Source organism: Anabrus simplex, chromosome 1 (assembly GCF_040414725.1).
Source record: "Anabrus simplex isolate iqAnaSimp1 chromosome 1, ASM4041472v1, whole genome shotgun sequence".
NCBI classification, from domain to species: domain Eukaryota; kingdom Metazoa; phylum Arthropoda; class Insecta; order Orthoptera; family Tettigoniidae; genus Anabrus; species Anabrus simplex.
In genome coordinates, this window is record NC_090265.1 from 1697892416 (window position 1) to 1697907310 (window position 14895).

General features: G+C 38.9%; 1 protein-coding gene across 3 annotated transcripts in view; it reads left to right on the plus strand.

The window, feature by feature from the left end:
• The window catches only part of enok (enoki mushroom), a 516902-nt gene that overhangs the window by 297793 nt on the left and 204214 nt on the right, over positions 1–14895 (plus strand). For all 3 annotated transcript variants that reach the window (XM_067138427.2, XM_067138428.2, XM_067138429.2), the window contains exon 6: positions 5319–5410. In XM_067138427.2, the coding sequence (XP_066994528.2) occupies positions 5319–5410 (92 nt within the window). The remainder of the gene's footprint in view (positions 1–5318; positions 5411–14895) is intronic.

Here is a 14895-nt window from a genome sequence, read left to right on the forward strand (position 1 = left end):
GTCACTGATTCAGACGGTCGCCCAGAATGAGGATCGTCTTCAACCCCAAAATTTCCCCTCAGGAACTCTTTGTACCAGCGGAAAATTGTTGTCCGATGTGGACAGTCTTTCCCCAGCACAGGAGTCATTTCCTCCAGGCACAGGTCAACAGTTAATCCACGAGCAAAATTGTAGTGGATAATTGCATGATATTCACCTTTAGACCACACGGACATCTTAATTTGCTTTCAATCCCACTGCTTGGTAACAACTGGTGTGAAAGTCGCGCCTTGCTGTCTTCTAGACCGATTTTCATCCCGCACCATAACAGGGGTGTCCAGCCTACTGTTTTGGCGTATTGCAAAACTTTCCTAGTGCCCTTTGTATATTTCCAGTAAAACATCTGATTTTATAGACATGATACAGGCTTTTGGGCTTATGCTGTGTCAAAAAAAAATAAGGTGAAATTCTTTATGTTTCACAGAGAACTTTGCTTTGCGTCATCAGAAGAAAATCTCGACTGTCCACGAAAAAGGATTTTCAAACAATGTGGTTTGAATTTAGACGTTATAATAAAAGTGGAAATGGTACATTCATTCGTCACCAGATACTGATACTGTATTGAAAATGACCTCTCCCTATCAACATTACTGACTGTGATATGTTAAAGTCCTCACTGTAGCTTACACAAAATGTCCATATCCCGACTTCAGGGAAAGAAAAATGGTGATCACATCAATATCTTTACCTGCTCTACATCACCTGACAACTACATCCCTAAACGCTGTGTATAGTTGAAGATATTCTGCTGTTAAAAGGTCTCTTACAAGGGAACTGTCAATACGGTCCTATCGAAACCGACAATGAAATTTCGCTGAGAGGATGAGGGGACCATAAGAAAGGAATGTACAGGAATTTAGCAACCATTTTGAGCTGTAAGGTACTGAAATTGACACAGAAATGTCTAATAAGATGGCATGCGTTAGCATATAGCTGGATGTGGACAGCCCTGGTGACAGCCGAGATGAGCGCATTACCTTGAGTTTTCTGTGTCGGGCAGTTAACACGTTCCTTTGAGAGAGCGGCCATCAATCCACCTAATTTTCTAGAGTATTTGTTATGTGTGAAAAAGGTTTTTCTTCTTCCCATGAAATACCTTTGGAAGGAAGTGAGATGGGTCAACATGTGATCAAAGTAATTGAAAATTATCCCATGGGTGCCAGCATTGTCTCGGAGTTGAGCCTGGAGAGAAATAGTGATAGCGAAAGTGACTGTCATAACAGCAACATCTCATCTGCGTCATCTGAAACAAGACAGTACACTATTGCCAAGTACAAGAGGTGTTATGAATCTGAGTTTGAGCCCCGAGTCTGATTTCCGTAAATCCAGTGAAGCAACACCTCGGTCACCTAGCACATCTACCAGTTCAAGCCATGCTTCCAGTTCACAGAAGAAAATGGAACACACTGTAGATCTTGCGTGCAAGAGGAAAGCTATACGTTTATGGTTAATTTCAGGGGGGGTAAGAAATGGCTTTCATTAACCACCGTTTGCAAAAATGGTATAGTGACATCACTACGACAACTGTACATGTGGAAGAACTAATTAGAATCTACGTCAGTAAGTCCCGTTGAAGGAAATTTTTGTTCAGTCAGTTAGTGCATTCACCCATTCGTACACAGTTATGTCTACTGTTAGTATTGCCGGTACTCTTTTCCCGAAATTGTTCATTGTACCACAGAAGGCAACTAGAACTTTTAGTCCAAGAGTTTTCAAAGAATATTTTGTGCCAAAAATATAATTATAACAGGCACAAATTCAGTGAAAATGAGAAGCCTTCTTCCCATCCGTGGAAGACTGCTACTGTTAGATTCCTGGACTACTTATAGTGATAAATGCTGCCTTGAATACATTCCTCCTGGCAGAAGTGTAGAAATTCTCAAGATTCCTCCTGGCACTACAGGGAAAATACAGCCCTTGGATAAGCCTTTTGCTGTTTAACAGACATTATGCCGGCTTGTGAAGATGTCCCTATGATGTTTATCAGAGAAACAGCATTCCTTCATTCATTTTTAATTTTCTTTCCCACGGTTCAAGGACATGATTAAGAATTCATGATTCGTAATCAGTTACACAACTGAGAAACTAACCAAGTTCGAAGTGCCTGCAAAGTATTGCCTTTGAACAAGTAAGGAAAACTGTGAAGAACAATGTGGCCTTAAAGTGCATATTTGCTGTACATGGTGCCAAAAATATTTGTGTTTTTATCATTCGTGCATCACATGTTTCACATTCGTTCCCTCACATTCAAGTGACCTCGACGCGCAGTATCCTGCCAGTTCGTTCTATCCCTCTCCAGCAGAGTTACAACTACACTCCGCTGTGCACCGCTCCGGCAAGATGCAAGGGTTGTCCAGTAGCTGCGTTGTCACATGGATTTCAATACCTTCCAGTTTGAAATGGCAGCTAAATTTTTGTACACAGCTATTTTATGAGTCTCTTCATCCTTTTAGCATTATAGCATCATCGATTTCAGTATGACATATCGATAGTTCCCTTGTTAGGATGAGAATTTACTTTATTAGATGAAATACTACATAAATTTTAAAATCCCATTTCATTATGCATTTTGTGCCAAATTTGTAAAATGTAAAAATTTAGTGAATTGATGCTTCCCAAAAAATAGGTGCCTCTACCTATTATGTTTTCGCCGGGCTGAGTGGCTCAGATGGTTGAGGTGCTGGGCTTCTGACTCCAACTTGGCAGGTTCGATCCTGGCTCAGTCTGTTGGTATTTGAAGGTGCTCAAATATGTTGGCCTCGTGTTGGTAGATTTACTGGCACGTAAAATAATTCCTGTGGGACTAAGTTCCGGCTCCTCGGTGTCTCTGAAAACCGTAAAGGTAGTTAGTGTGACGTAAAGCAAATAACGTTTTTATCATTATTACTATTATGTGTTCCTATACAAGCTCGTCCTATCTTTCTATATAAAACTTGGTTTGTCACTTCTTTGATCCTTTCTGGTCACTTTATATTTTTACAATGTATTTTATTGACAGTATATTGTTTGACATCAGATCACTATTTGTCCTGACCCATTGCCATAAATGAAATACCTAAGTACAGGGTTGGTAGAAAAGTGATGTGTGTTTTTTAATACACTAAATTAACTGTATAATAATAATAATAATAATAATAATAATAATAATAATAATAATAATAATAATAATAATAATAATCGTATGGCTTCAGCTACTGTGTGCGGACATTTCAATTTGACACCATCTAGCTGTCTGCTAGTCAGTTTCGATGTTCCGTTTTACTCTGGGCCCACTAGATGACAGACAGAGTAACCCGAAAATCTCTTGAGCGTCTATGGCTGAGATTTAATGAATTTTGTTGGGTAAACACCAAATGTGTTACCAGAGATCTTTTACATGAGACTTCGTACAACTTGGAGTGTCGAATGGTCTCTTTTAAAAAAAAAACCGACTACCTGTGCTCGGTTTGAACTCGCTGTCTTGGGATCCGTAGGTAGACACTACCACTGTTCCACAGAGGTAGCTAATTCACTGTATAATCTTGCTCTTTCGTTTGCTAATTTGAAATGCAAGGCTTTTATGAAGAAAAATATCCTTTCTTTGACTTAGATATGTGTGTGTAGTTAAAAATGATTCAACAATGTTTGTGTTGAACATGATACTTTATTCAAGCGAAGTTTGATCATATCTGGTGCAGTAAGAAATTGGAAGCCTTTTTAAAGATAATGTTACTTTATAGAAGAAGGCTGAAAATAAGATGGAAAGAAAGGATTACAAATGAATATGTGAGATTACAACACTTTTTCAGAAAATGACAAGATGAAAAGAGGGATTGATAAGGCACATCTTGAGGTCTGTACTTTGTTCTGAAGGAAAAGTACAATGAGAGATGACTTGCCAGGGGAAATCAAGGTATGAATAGGTTAGATTAGAGTTGGCACAATTAGAAGCTTAGTGTTACCTGTAACTTCTAAGGGGGGTTCTTGTGGTATTTCCTCACATAAGGTTGGTAACAATTTTGGAGTAATTTTTCGCATTTTGTGTTTCCTGTATCATAGTTGTCATATTGTAGATGTCGAACTACTGTTGGAGGTTCCACGCTCAGGATAATCTTCTCTGGTCATATCAATGTTTCCCATCCATCTTACCTTCTATAACCAGTTGTATCATGCTGATTGTTAAGGCGCTGAAGTCTAAATGGTTTGACACCGAGGTTAGTCGGTTCGAGTCCCATTGGTCGAAAAAAATTTCACCTTCAGAATGTTGGCCGGCAGGGTAGGGGAGGTGGTGGTATACAATTTCTGATCACTAGATTGTGTGCCAAAAGCCTGGATTAAATTCCAAACCTCTCCGCAGTGCTCATATGGAGTGAGGGCATGTGACGCTGTTGATGGTGATTCGGCCGTCGGATGGGGACGTTAAGCCTTGAGCAGACCCCTTGGTGCTATTCGACAGGAGTAGGCTATATGCCGGCACCGTGTTTCACCCTCTTACTTCTATCATATATCACGTCATTCATTTCATCTCATTAACTCCTCTGATGAGGTTGACGTCAGGCATCCAGTCATAAAAACCCGCCACGACAGATTCATCTCACCTCATACCCAACCACGTAGGGAAACGGGACAAGGGTTGGACAAACAAACATCGGGCTGTATTTATTATTTTGGAAGATTTGGCTGAAACAGGTTGGTTCATTAATGAGGCTTTTAGTGTCTATCCTTTGACTCTGTAAAGCAACACCAGTATCACAAAACACTTTGTGACAGGCGAACGAATTTTCAATCGGAGGTCACGGTAGCACTTAAGGTGTTTTAATTTCAAAAACACACTTCTTCCTGTGTTGATTCTTGTTTAAGGGTATTTTTCTTTTTAGAATACTTTTCTTATTTATTTGATTCAGTGTAAAAGTTCATAGGTTGAAGAGAGGAAATCTGGTTTGGAATGGAAGACGTTCTATCATACTGTTTTTTTTTTTTTCATGTGTTAGTGACTATGCCAGCAATTGATACTGAAGCAGGCTAATTAGCTGTACAATCTATTTTTGTGCAGAGTAGACTTTTTGATCACTACATGAGTGAACTATTGTTTGTGCACGCGGGCACATGTGTGTGTGGGTGTGTGTGAACACATTGCATGAGATTTGTATGATGATGTACTTGAAATGGTTAAATTTAATTTAGTGTTTGTCTATTTCATAAGGAGGAAATAATAACTATTTTAAAAGCTGTTACTTCTGTTCACTTTAATTTGATTTGGTTGTTGTAGTTTATGCCTATTTTTGTACTTAATGTTGCAGTGGACATCACCCAAGGTGCAAAAACCCTCCCACCTGGAGTCAGTCAGAAAGATGTCGACTTGTACAAAGAGACGCAGGAGCGCGCAAATTCGGTATGTTGATCACTGCAATTAACCATGAAATGTTATGTTTTTAAATATAGTGTACAGTATTGTCATATAGCACCAAAATTTAATGGAGTACCTTTTGCATGTAACAATTGCGTGTAACACACAAATTGTGTGTTTCACTATGTTAAAGATATGAATTCGAAAGTGAAAGCTCCTGTAAATGTGTTTTCATATTATCATTGTGTTTCAATATGAGTCGAGTAGTAACTTAATGGTTTCTTATCCAGGTGGCATTGTCATTGCATTTGCGATTTTTGAAATGAAAAGTTGTATCCTTTACCATGTGTCCCTGAATCTCTTTTAATGTCTTGTCATGAATTTTGGCAAATCTTGATCCTGTTTGCCATTGACTGCTACTCAAACAACAGCTATTTGAAATTCTTGCTTAGAATTGTAGATTCTTGTTCATTGCATTTTTTTAAAATAGCAAAAGCAAGGTTTTAATTAATATCAGTATTATTTATTTACCAGAATTCTTACAAAAGATATACAGTAAAATTTCAAGACGTTTCTGCCGGAGGCAAGGAAAAAGAAGTGTTAAGCGAGAAAACTTGCTCCTGGATGCACATATAAAAACTATCCGACAGGGATATGGAAACACTAGATACGGTTTTTTCCGACATAACAGGTTTTTATGTCATATCCACAGGTACAGTGAAAATTCTAAGTATTAAAAGTTGTGAGAAAACAAATATGAACACTAATTCTTCTGGGCTTGTAAAATAATAGTGCACTGAAAAGTGTTAAAAACACCTAAAGACAAATATGAAAACATTTGAACGGGTTCCATTAAAATGTCAAAGTATTATTGCAGATCGCAGCCTACGTGGCTCAGGCGGCAGCGCGTCGGCCTCTTACCGCTGGGTTCCATTGTTCAAATCTCGGTCACTCCATGTGAGATTTGTGCTCTAGAAAGCAGAGGCGGGACAGGTTTTTCTCCGGGTACTCCGGTTTTTCCTGCCATATTTCATTCCAGCAACACCCTCCAGTCTAATTTCATTTTATCTGCCATTCATTAATCACTGCCCTAGAGGAGTGCAACAGGCTTTGGCAGCTGGCACAATTCCTATCCTCGCCATTCCATTTCTGACCCGGTCGAATGACTGGAAACAGGTTGTGGATTTTCATATTGAAGATCACACTGTTTCTAAAACAGATGTTAGTAGAAGCCTTGTATTTTGGACCAGTTGGTTATTAAATGTTATTTTTCTGGTCACACACTAAGACAATGAATTGGAGGTTATAAACAACCCTGTGTGATTGCAACAGAATAACTTTGGCCACAATTTTGAATCGAACAAAACTTTGACTGCCCAAGACCGATTCGAGTGATCGACTTGCTGACACTTTAAATTTGTCTTCATTATTATTATTATTGTTGTTATTATTATTATTATTATTATTATTATTATTATTATTATTTATTAATTGTTAATTATTAATTAATTAATTAATAATAATAATAATAATAACTTTATTGGCCACATTGGACCACTTAAGTCTTCCATGCACACTTTTCCTTTAAAGGTTGTACTGTTTGATTCTTCCTATCTGCCCAGTACTTCTTTATTCATTCTGATTGCAGTGTCCTTAATTGATCTGAAATCTCTACAGGCCTTCTGTGCATCATTTCAGTTGAAAACACTGTCCTGCGATGGTTTCATTGCTGCCATCCTGTATTGTTTTTTAGGATGACTTCTGCTACCTGGGGTTGGTATCGGTACGAAGTGCACGCAACTTTCGAAGAACATAGGGGCTTTCACTTCAAAACAAATTAAACAATAGATCACAACATCTGATGAAAAGGAATCCCTATTCAAATTACGAATGTTCCCCTTAAAGCTACAGAAGTCAGTACCCATATTAATAATGAACAAACATAACTTACCAATCAAGTTGCTCGTCTACACAGATAAGGATACCAACTCCCAGATCAACTCAAGAACATTGGCTACTGTAGGAATGACGAAATAGTTCGGCATCAACCACAGCATTTTTGATGTGTCATTTAGTTTTAAGTTTGGATATGTTGTTCGGACCTCATCAATGTTTTAAGTCAAGGCTGTAAATTGAGTCATACCAGAGTGTTTATATTATTGTTGGTTGTATGTGTGCTTATATCTTCCAATTGGAGCGTAGCTGAAGATGACCCAATATATATGGGGTTGAAACAAGCCCCTTATACATTCTAATGGTGTTGAATAGGTGGACCCTTCCTACTCTTTGATAGTCAGGATCCAATGTTAATTTTTCCGAATCGCATCACATTTTCTCAAAAATCCTATATTATGTTTATTTCATCACATGCACTAATGCACTTCTTACGTTGTTAGGAAGAGTGTTTTAATTTACATTTCCATATACTTTTATTAATTTATTTTATTAATTTGACATCCACCAGCAATATCGTAGTCCTGTATTATCAAGCTCAGAGTGTAGAGGCGGCAACTATGTACAACATAGCCAGCAACGCGCGGTTTTGGCTGAGTAGCGTCATTCTCTCGCGCTTCGTCTGTGACAGTCTGAGTGTTGTTTTGCTTGCTAGTGAAAAGAGATTTTTGTCTTCATAAGCATTTTATATTTGAGTCCCGTACTGTGTTAATATTTTTATTGAACTTACATCCATCATCATGCCACGACGTGGCTGCAAGAACAATCCAGATACATTCTGGTATATATGTGGAAGTTTCGTGAAGATGAGACGGGGGCGCAATATAACCGAGTTCGTGAGAAAGGCCTACTATGCCTACTTTGGCTTGAAACTTGGAGACCAAAACTAGCCGTGGGCACCACATAAGGCTTGTTGAACCTGTATAGAGCAGTTATGGCAATGGGTGAATGGTAAGCGAACTGCATTGCCGTTCAGTATTCCAATGGTGTGACGAGAACCCCCAGACCACAGTACTCACTGCTACTTCTGTTTTGTGAATGTGAAAGGATTTAACAGCAGCAACAAAGGTAACATTGTGTATCCAAGCAATATTCGATCTCGAATTTTACCCATTCCTCATGGCCCTGATACACCAGTACCACAATGTCCAGAACATTTACAGTGTTGTCCCTCTTCTGAATCTGACGCAGAAATGACGGGCACTAACTCTGTGATTTCTCCTCTGAATGTGTTGAAAAAGAATCGAGACTGTTTGAACAAAGTGCATTAAATGACTTCGTTCGAGATCTTGGCCTTACAAAGGAAGCTGCCAAGTTAGTTGGGTCTAGACTTCGTGAAAGGAACATGTTAGAACCAGGGACAACGTACTATTGGTACAGACATGGCGAACAAGAAATTACACCCTTCTTTTCTGAAGAGGGAGCCTTGGTTTACTGCAACAACATTCCAGAGGTTATCTTAACCCTCTCCCGCCCATAGCGTAGTAACGCGTAGCATGAAAGCTTAGGGCCTCCCGCCCATAGCGTAGTAAAGCGTACTTGTACTTCTAGTCGCATGTATGAGCCATCTATCGGCCGATAGACAAATATAACTTACTGTTACTAGCATGTACACTTCCTAGAGACCAAAGATATTAGTTTCCTTCTTTTAAAACCTTAGCAGGCGTATTAGAACACGAAATACGGAAGGCAGTGACATATTGTAAACAAACGCGTCGACGTTTAATTCGCGTGAAAATATTTTATGCGATAACGACATTGAACGTTTGGCGAACGATAATCCTGACTGTGGAACTGTTAGTAGTAGCTCAAGTGAACTCAGTGAACTCGAAAGTGAAAATGAAAATGACGATATGTCAGGAAATGACGACGTACACATGCGTGATGACATAACTTGTAGGCCTAACTTTCAGTGGACAAATACATATTCTTACGTCGAACCGGCGGACTTTACTAAAGAGGCAGGACCTTGCCATTCTCTTCCTGTAGCTAGTACAGCATTAGAGTATTTCTACCTTATATTTGATGAAAACATTTTCGATTTAATTGTTCATTAGTTTTTGTACAATATACATTTTTATAAATATCTGCATTATCATAATGATGGCTGAAAATAATTGCTTTAATTCTGGGGAAAACATGCATTTTAATATGGGCGGGAAAGGGTTAAAACTAGGAGCACCACAGTATGATCCTATTGACTGGAGACTTTTTATCGACACCTCCAAGCGTAGTTTGAAGTGTGTCCTTCTTCACAATGAAAACAAACTTTCATCCATTCCCGCTGCTCATTCAGTTATTATGCAAGGAACATATGGAAGTCTCGAAATGCTGTTGTGTAAACCGAAGTCCCAGGAACACAAGTGGCAAGTGTGTGGTGATTTCAAAGTGATAGGTATTCTGTTAGGTTTACAAGGAGGTTACACAAAACACCCCTGCTTTCTGTGTGAGTGGGACAGTCGAGCAAGGTTACATCACTGGACTCAGAAAGAATGCCCATGTAGACAATGGATTGTAGGGTCGAAAAACATAAAACAAGAAACTCTTGTTCACAAGAGCAAAATACTGTTACCTCCTGTTACGATCTTGTAATCATTAGTGCAGTGGTAATTCCTAAGGAACGGGGGAGGGGAAAGACTCCCGTCAACCATACGCTTATGTGGAATGATAGAATACGAGAACAAGCAGAGTGCATGGAAGCGTGAGATAGGAGATGATTATGGCGTCCGATTATCGTGATCAAGCAACAACAAGTAATAAATATATATTTTCGGCCTTTTCCCAAGAGGTGTTCCATGGTAGGGACACTTGGAATAAATGGGAGGGGATACAAGAATGACAACACCCAAAATGACAGGTTAGAAGTAACAGATTGTATTATAATAGCATCAAGAAAGAAAGACAACATGCGTTATGCAAGAGTGAATAAAATAGATGTCTTTGGTATACACAGGTACAAGAAAAATGTGAATAACAGGCGATCAAACACAAGTTATTATAATTTTTTTCTTTTTTAAGTACAAAATGACTAGATCAGAAGGATTTTTTCGTGAATTGGAGTCATACAAAGTTGTACCACAAAGAAATTTTGGGAAAGCTTATTCAATTTTACACAAGAAGAATGGAACATTCCCTAAGGTATTAGGAGGCCAAGTAAAACAACATTTTATCCCCCAGAGATCAACACACTTCACTTCAAATAGGAGAGAAGATAGAATGTTTCACAAGCAAGAGAAGGTATACTATCTGATTCGCAGACCACGATTTTACCATTGAATGGCTTTTAAAATCTTCATAATGTAATATAGAAAGAAATGAAGGAGGAAAGGAAGAGCGATAACACCTGTAAAAGAAACAATAAGAAGGCGAAAGAAAGGGAATGGAAGAATAGGTAGGGATCAGGCTGCAAAGTCCCAGTTAAAGATGATGGAATACATCATTCACAACACCGCACAAAAAGGTTCCGGGTCACTTATAAAGTTGCTGATCCACAACTCCTTTTCCTTCACACTCCGATAATAGTCACAGAAGTGAGAGTTAGTGCACCATAATTTTGGTTGAGTCCTGAAGGGACTAAAGTTCAGAGCCAAAAATAGTGGCAAGGCCTATCGAGGCAAGAAAAGAGCAAATATGAAGGCATAAGCTCACCCGGTCTGAAGAAGAAGATTGAAGTGGGGTTAAAACCAGCACGGACCAGCCATGCGGAGAGTACAAGTTCCCACTGCTTATTACAATATGCAAAGCACACCTGATCGCCCGTCGAAGGGAGGCGGCGAGTTATATAGGCCAGGGGAGGCAGGCCTAGAAAGTACTGGAGACAGATGACGTCAAGATGTGGCGGGGAGAGGGACGAGAACCCAAGCAGTAGTGAGGGAGACTAGCAAGCAGACGGAACGAAAGCAGAACAGTATAATGTCTACAGGAACGGAGCTATGAAATATGCACAAGGTAAGAAAAAGGTTGAGATCGGGAGCACGTAATATACTCCCACCACCCAGAAAAATCCGAAGGATTGGTGCCGAAGAGGTGACGAGGCAGCACAACGACAAGAAGATGGTGGCGAGGGTGGCACAGGTCGTAGAATGTAGCGCAGATGGAGACGAAACACAGCGCAGATCCAACGATGTGAAAAAATGAAGACAGCAGATGAAGCAGAAACCCGATGAGACGAAAAATGAAGACAGGAGATGAGGCAGATCCCACGATGTCCCGAAGAGGCGCCATCTCAGGGACAAGCAGGATGATGCAGCAAAAAAAAAAAAAAAAAAGAGTAACATGAAAGAACAAAGAAGAAATGGGAAAGGGATTACAGGAAAAAGGGGGGAGGAAAAGAAAAGGAGTAAAAGGCTAGGGAACAATCCGGATCGTATACAATAAAATATGATTTTTAGTGGTCTGTAAGAAGATTTTACAATAAAAAAGGTGGTAATATTAATCAATAAATGTATCCCAAAAGGGGATAACAAAAAAAAAATTATTTAAGAAAAGGGGGAGGATCAGTCATGAAAGAGTTAAGCAGTGGGAGTGGGGCTGGGTGAGCAGAAGCAAAAGGAAAAGTAAACAAATATAAAAAGGAAGAGAGTGATGGACAGCAAACAAATGAGAGAGCAAAAGAAAAAAAAGAGGGGAAAGGGACAGCAGACCTGATCAGTACCCATCTCCCACTCTACAAGGAAGAAAAAGAAAAAAAATTTAAGTATGGAATGGCTTTAATAGGGACAAATGAGCCTTTTTAATGTTGATAGGGGACTGAAGGGATTGGAGCTGGGCAGTATTCGGAGAAGGAAAGGAAAGAATCCAAAAAGGACCCAGCCAAAGAGGAAAAAGTTTAGCGGAAAGATTTTGGGATGCGGAACTAAGCAGGTGATTTTTGAGAAGAACGAGATCAAACAACTTAAATTTAGGGGTTGAGACACAAGAATTACAAGCTTTTTTATGCAACTCCCTGGCCTGAAGGAGCTTTTGAAAGGCGAGTTGTAACTGGGAATGAGTGAGAAGATGAGAGGGGGTATCCAAGATGGAGGGTAAGTCCCAAGTTAAAGAAAGAGGGGTATTGAGTTCCCTACTTTAAAAAAAGTTTAGCGGGGGTATGAGATGTAGAAATGTTTATGGTAGAATTTAAGGCTAAGATAAAATATGAAAGTGCAGTGTCCCATGATTTATGATCATGGGAATGAAAGATGGATAAAAAGGATTTCAAATTCCGGTGGTAGCGTTCAACAATATTAGCTTGAGGATGGTAAGGGGAAGTGCAGACCTTTGTAAAGCCCAAGGAAAAACAAAAATTATAGAAAAGTTTGGAAGTAAAAATTGATGCATTATCAGAAACAAGAATTTTAGGAAGACCAGTAATAGGAAAAATGTGATTTGACAAGAGATTTATAATAATTTGTGAAGACATATTTCACAAAGTGCGAACAATAAGGAATTTAGAAAAACCATCCACTAAAGTAAAAATATAAGAATTTGATTTTGTGGATTTGACAATTGGACCGACAATATCAATATACTGTATAACTTTTTGGAAGGGTAGGTAGCAGGAGAGGCAGCATAGATTCCATATGGAAGATGTTTTTAAAGGCTTGTGTTTCTGACATAAGTGACAAGAACGAACCCATGAGAAAATATCTTTACGCATTTGGGGCCAGAAAAATTGAGAGGCAAGATGGGCATAGGTCTTAGGTTTGCCGAAATGCCCTCCAACAGGGGAATCATGAAAATATTGAAAAACCATAGAGCGTAGAGTAGAGGGAAGGACAAGACGAGGAGTATCCTTAGGAGTAGGTTTAAAAATAAGTAATTGTTTTTTGGAGACGGAATGGACCAGAATAATTAGGAGAAGAGAGGTCGCGAGTAAGTTGTTGACAGTACGGGTCAAGTTGCTGGTGTTGTAAGCAAGACTGAAACGAAAGGGGAAAATTAGTAAGAGAAGAAATAGAAATGATGGAATTAATAGGAAGAAAATCTATTTCAGAACCATGAAGTTGATGGTCTTCAAAAAGATGGGAAAGAGCATCAGCAACAGAATTATTATAGCCAGAAATAAATTTGAGAGAAAACTTAAATCGAGACAATCGAAGCAACCAACAATCAGTGCGACCAATTCTTGGTGCATTATGAAGAAGCCAAGAAAGCGCCTGATTATCGGTGCTCACAATGAATTCACGGTGGTCAAGATAGTCAGGAAAATGCTCAATAGGAAGAGTGAGTGCAAGGGCTTCTTTTTCATAAGTTGAATATTTGCGTTCTACAGAAGACAATATGCGGCTAAAATATGTGATGGGGAGAGTCTGGCCATCAAACGTTTGTTGTAGAACAGCACCGATAGCGACATCAGAAGCATCAGTAGATAGTTCGAAAAGTACATTGAAATCCGGAATTTGTAAAAGAGGGGCATGAGATAGTTTTGATTTCAAAAGATCGAATGCAGTTTGTTGACGGGAGGACCACTGAAATTTTACACCTTTTCTTTTAAGAAGATTTAAGGGTTCAGAAATGGATGAGAAGTAAGGAATGTACTTAGCATAAAACCCAACCATCCCCAAAAAGGAGCATAAATGTTTTAAATTAGTGGGAGGTGGTATATTATGGATGGCGGAGACTCTATCGGGATCAACGGCAATACCTTGAGAACTTAAAATGTGTCCAAGAAATTTAATAGAAGTTTGAGCAATCAAGACTTTAGAAGGATTTACAGTTAGGCCAACGTTGCGAAGACGAGCGAGGACTTCACGAACCTGGGACAAATGAGATTGGAGATCAGGGGAATAAATCAAAATATCATCAATGAAGGGGAACAAATATTTATACTTAATGTCTAAAAATAAGTAATCCACAAACCGTTGCAGTATCTGAGAACTTATATTTAAACCAAAGGGAACTTTTTTAAATTGGTAGAGACCATTGGGTGTAATGAAGGCAGTATAACGAGAACTGATTTTGTCCAAGGGAGGTTGATTGTAAGCGGAATTAAGATCAAAAATAGTAAAATATTTAGAACCGGAAAAGTGTTGAAAAGCAGAGTTTAATTTAGGCATAGGATAAGTGTCATATAGTATCTTCTGATTGAGTTTTCTATAATCTACAATAAATCCTGCAGAGCCATCAGGCTTATCAACAACAAAAGCAGGTGAAGCATAATTGGAAGATGAGGGAATGATGGTATCATCTTTCAACATTTTATCAATTAATTGATTCAAGACCTTCATCCTAGGGGGACTGAGGAAATAGGGGGAAGAACGGACAGGTGTAGAATCAGTAAGATCAATATGTGCAGAGAAATTTTTAACAGTACCCAAGATAGGGGTGATGACGTCAGAGAATTTAGTAAGTAGAGCTTGTCGTGATCGGAATGAAGCAAATTAATACTAGGAGAAAGGGAATGTGAAACATGAGGATAATCAAAAGTGTGAATCAAGGGGACAGACATTGAAGAAAAGGGAAAAAAGACCCTAGAATGTGCAGAGTCAAGAACAAGACCAGTATGAGAAAAAAAATCATAACCCAAAATCATAGGGCATGATAAATCTTTTACAACCGGAAAAGTGAAAGGCCAAGAAAAGTATTGCATTTTGATA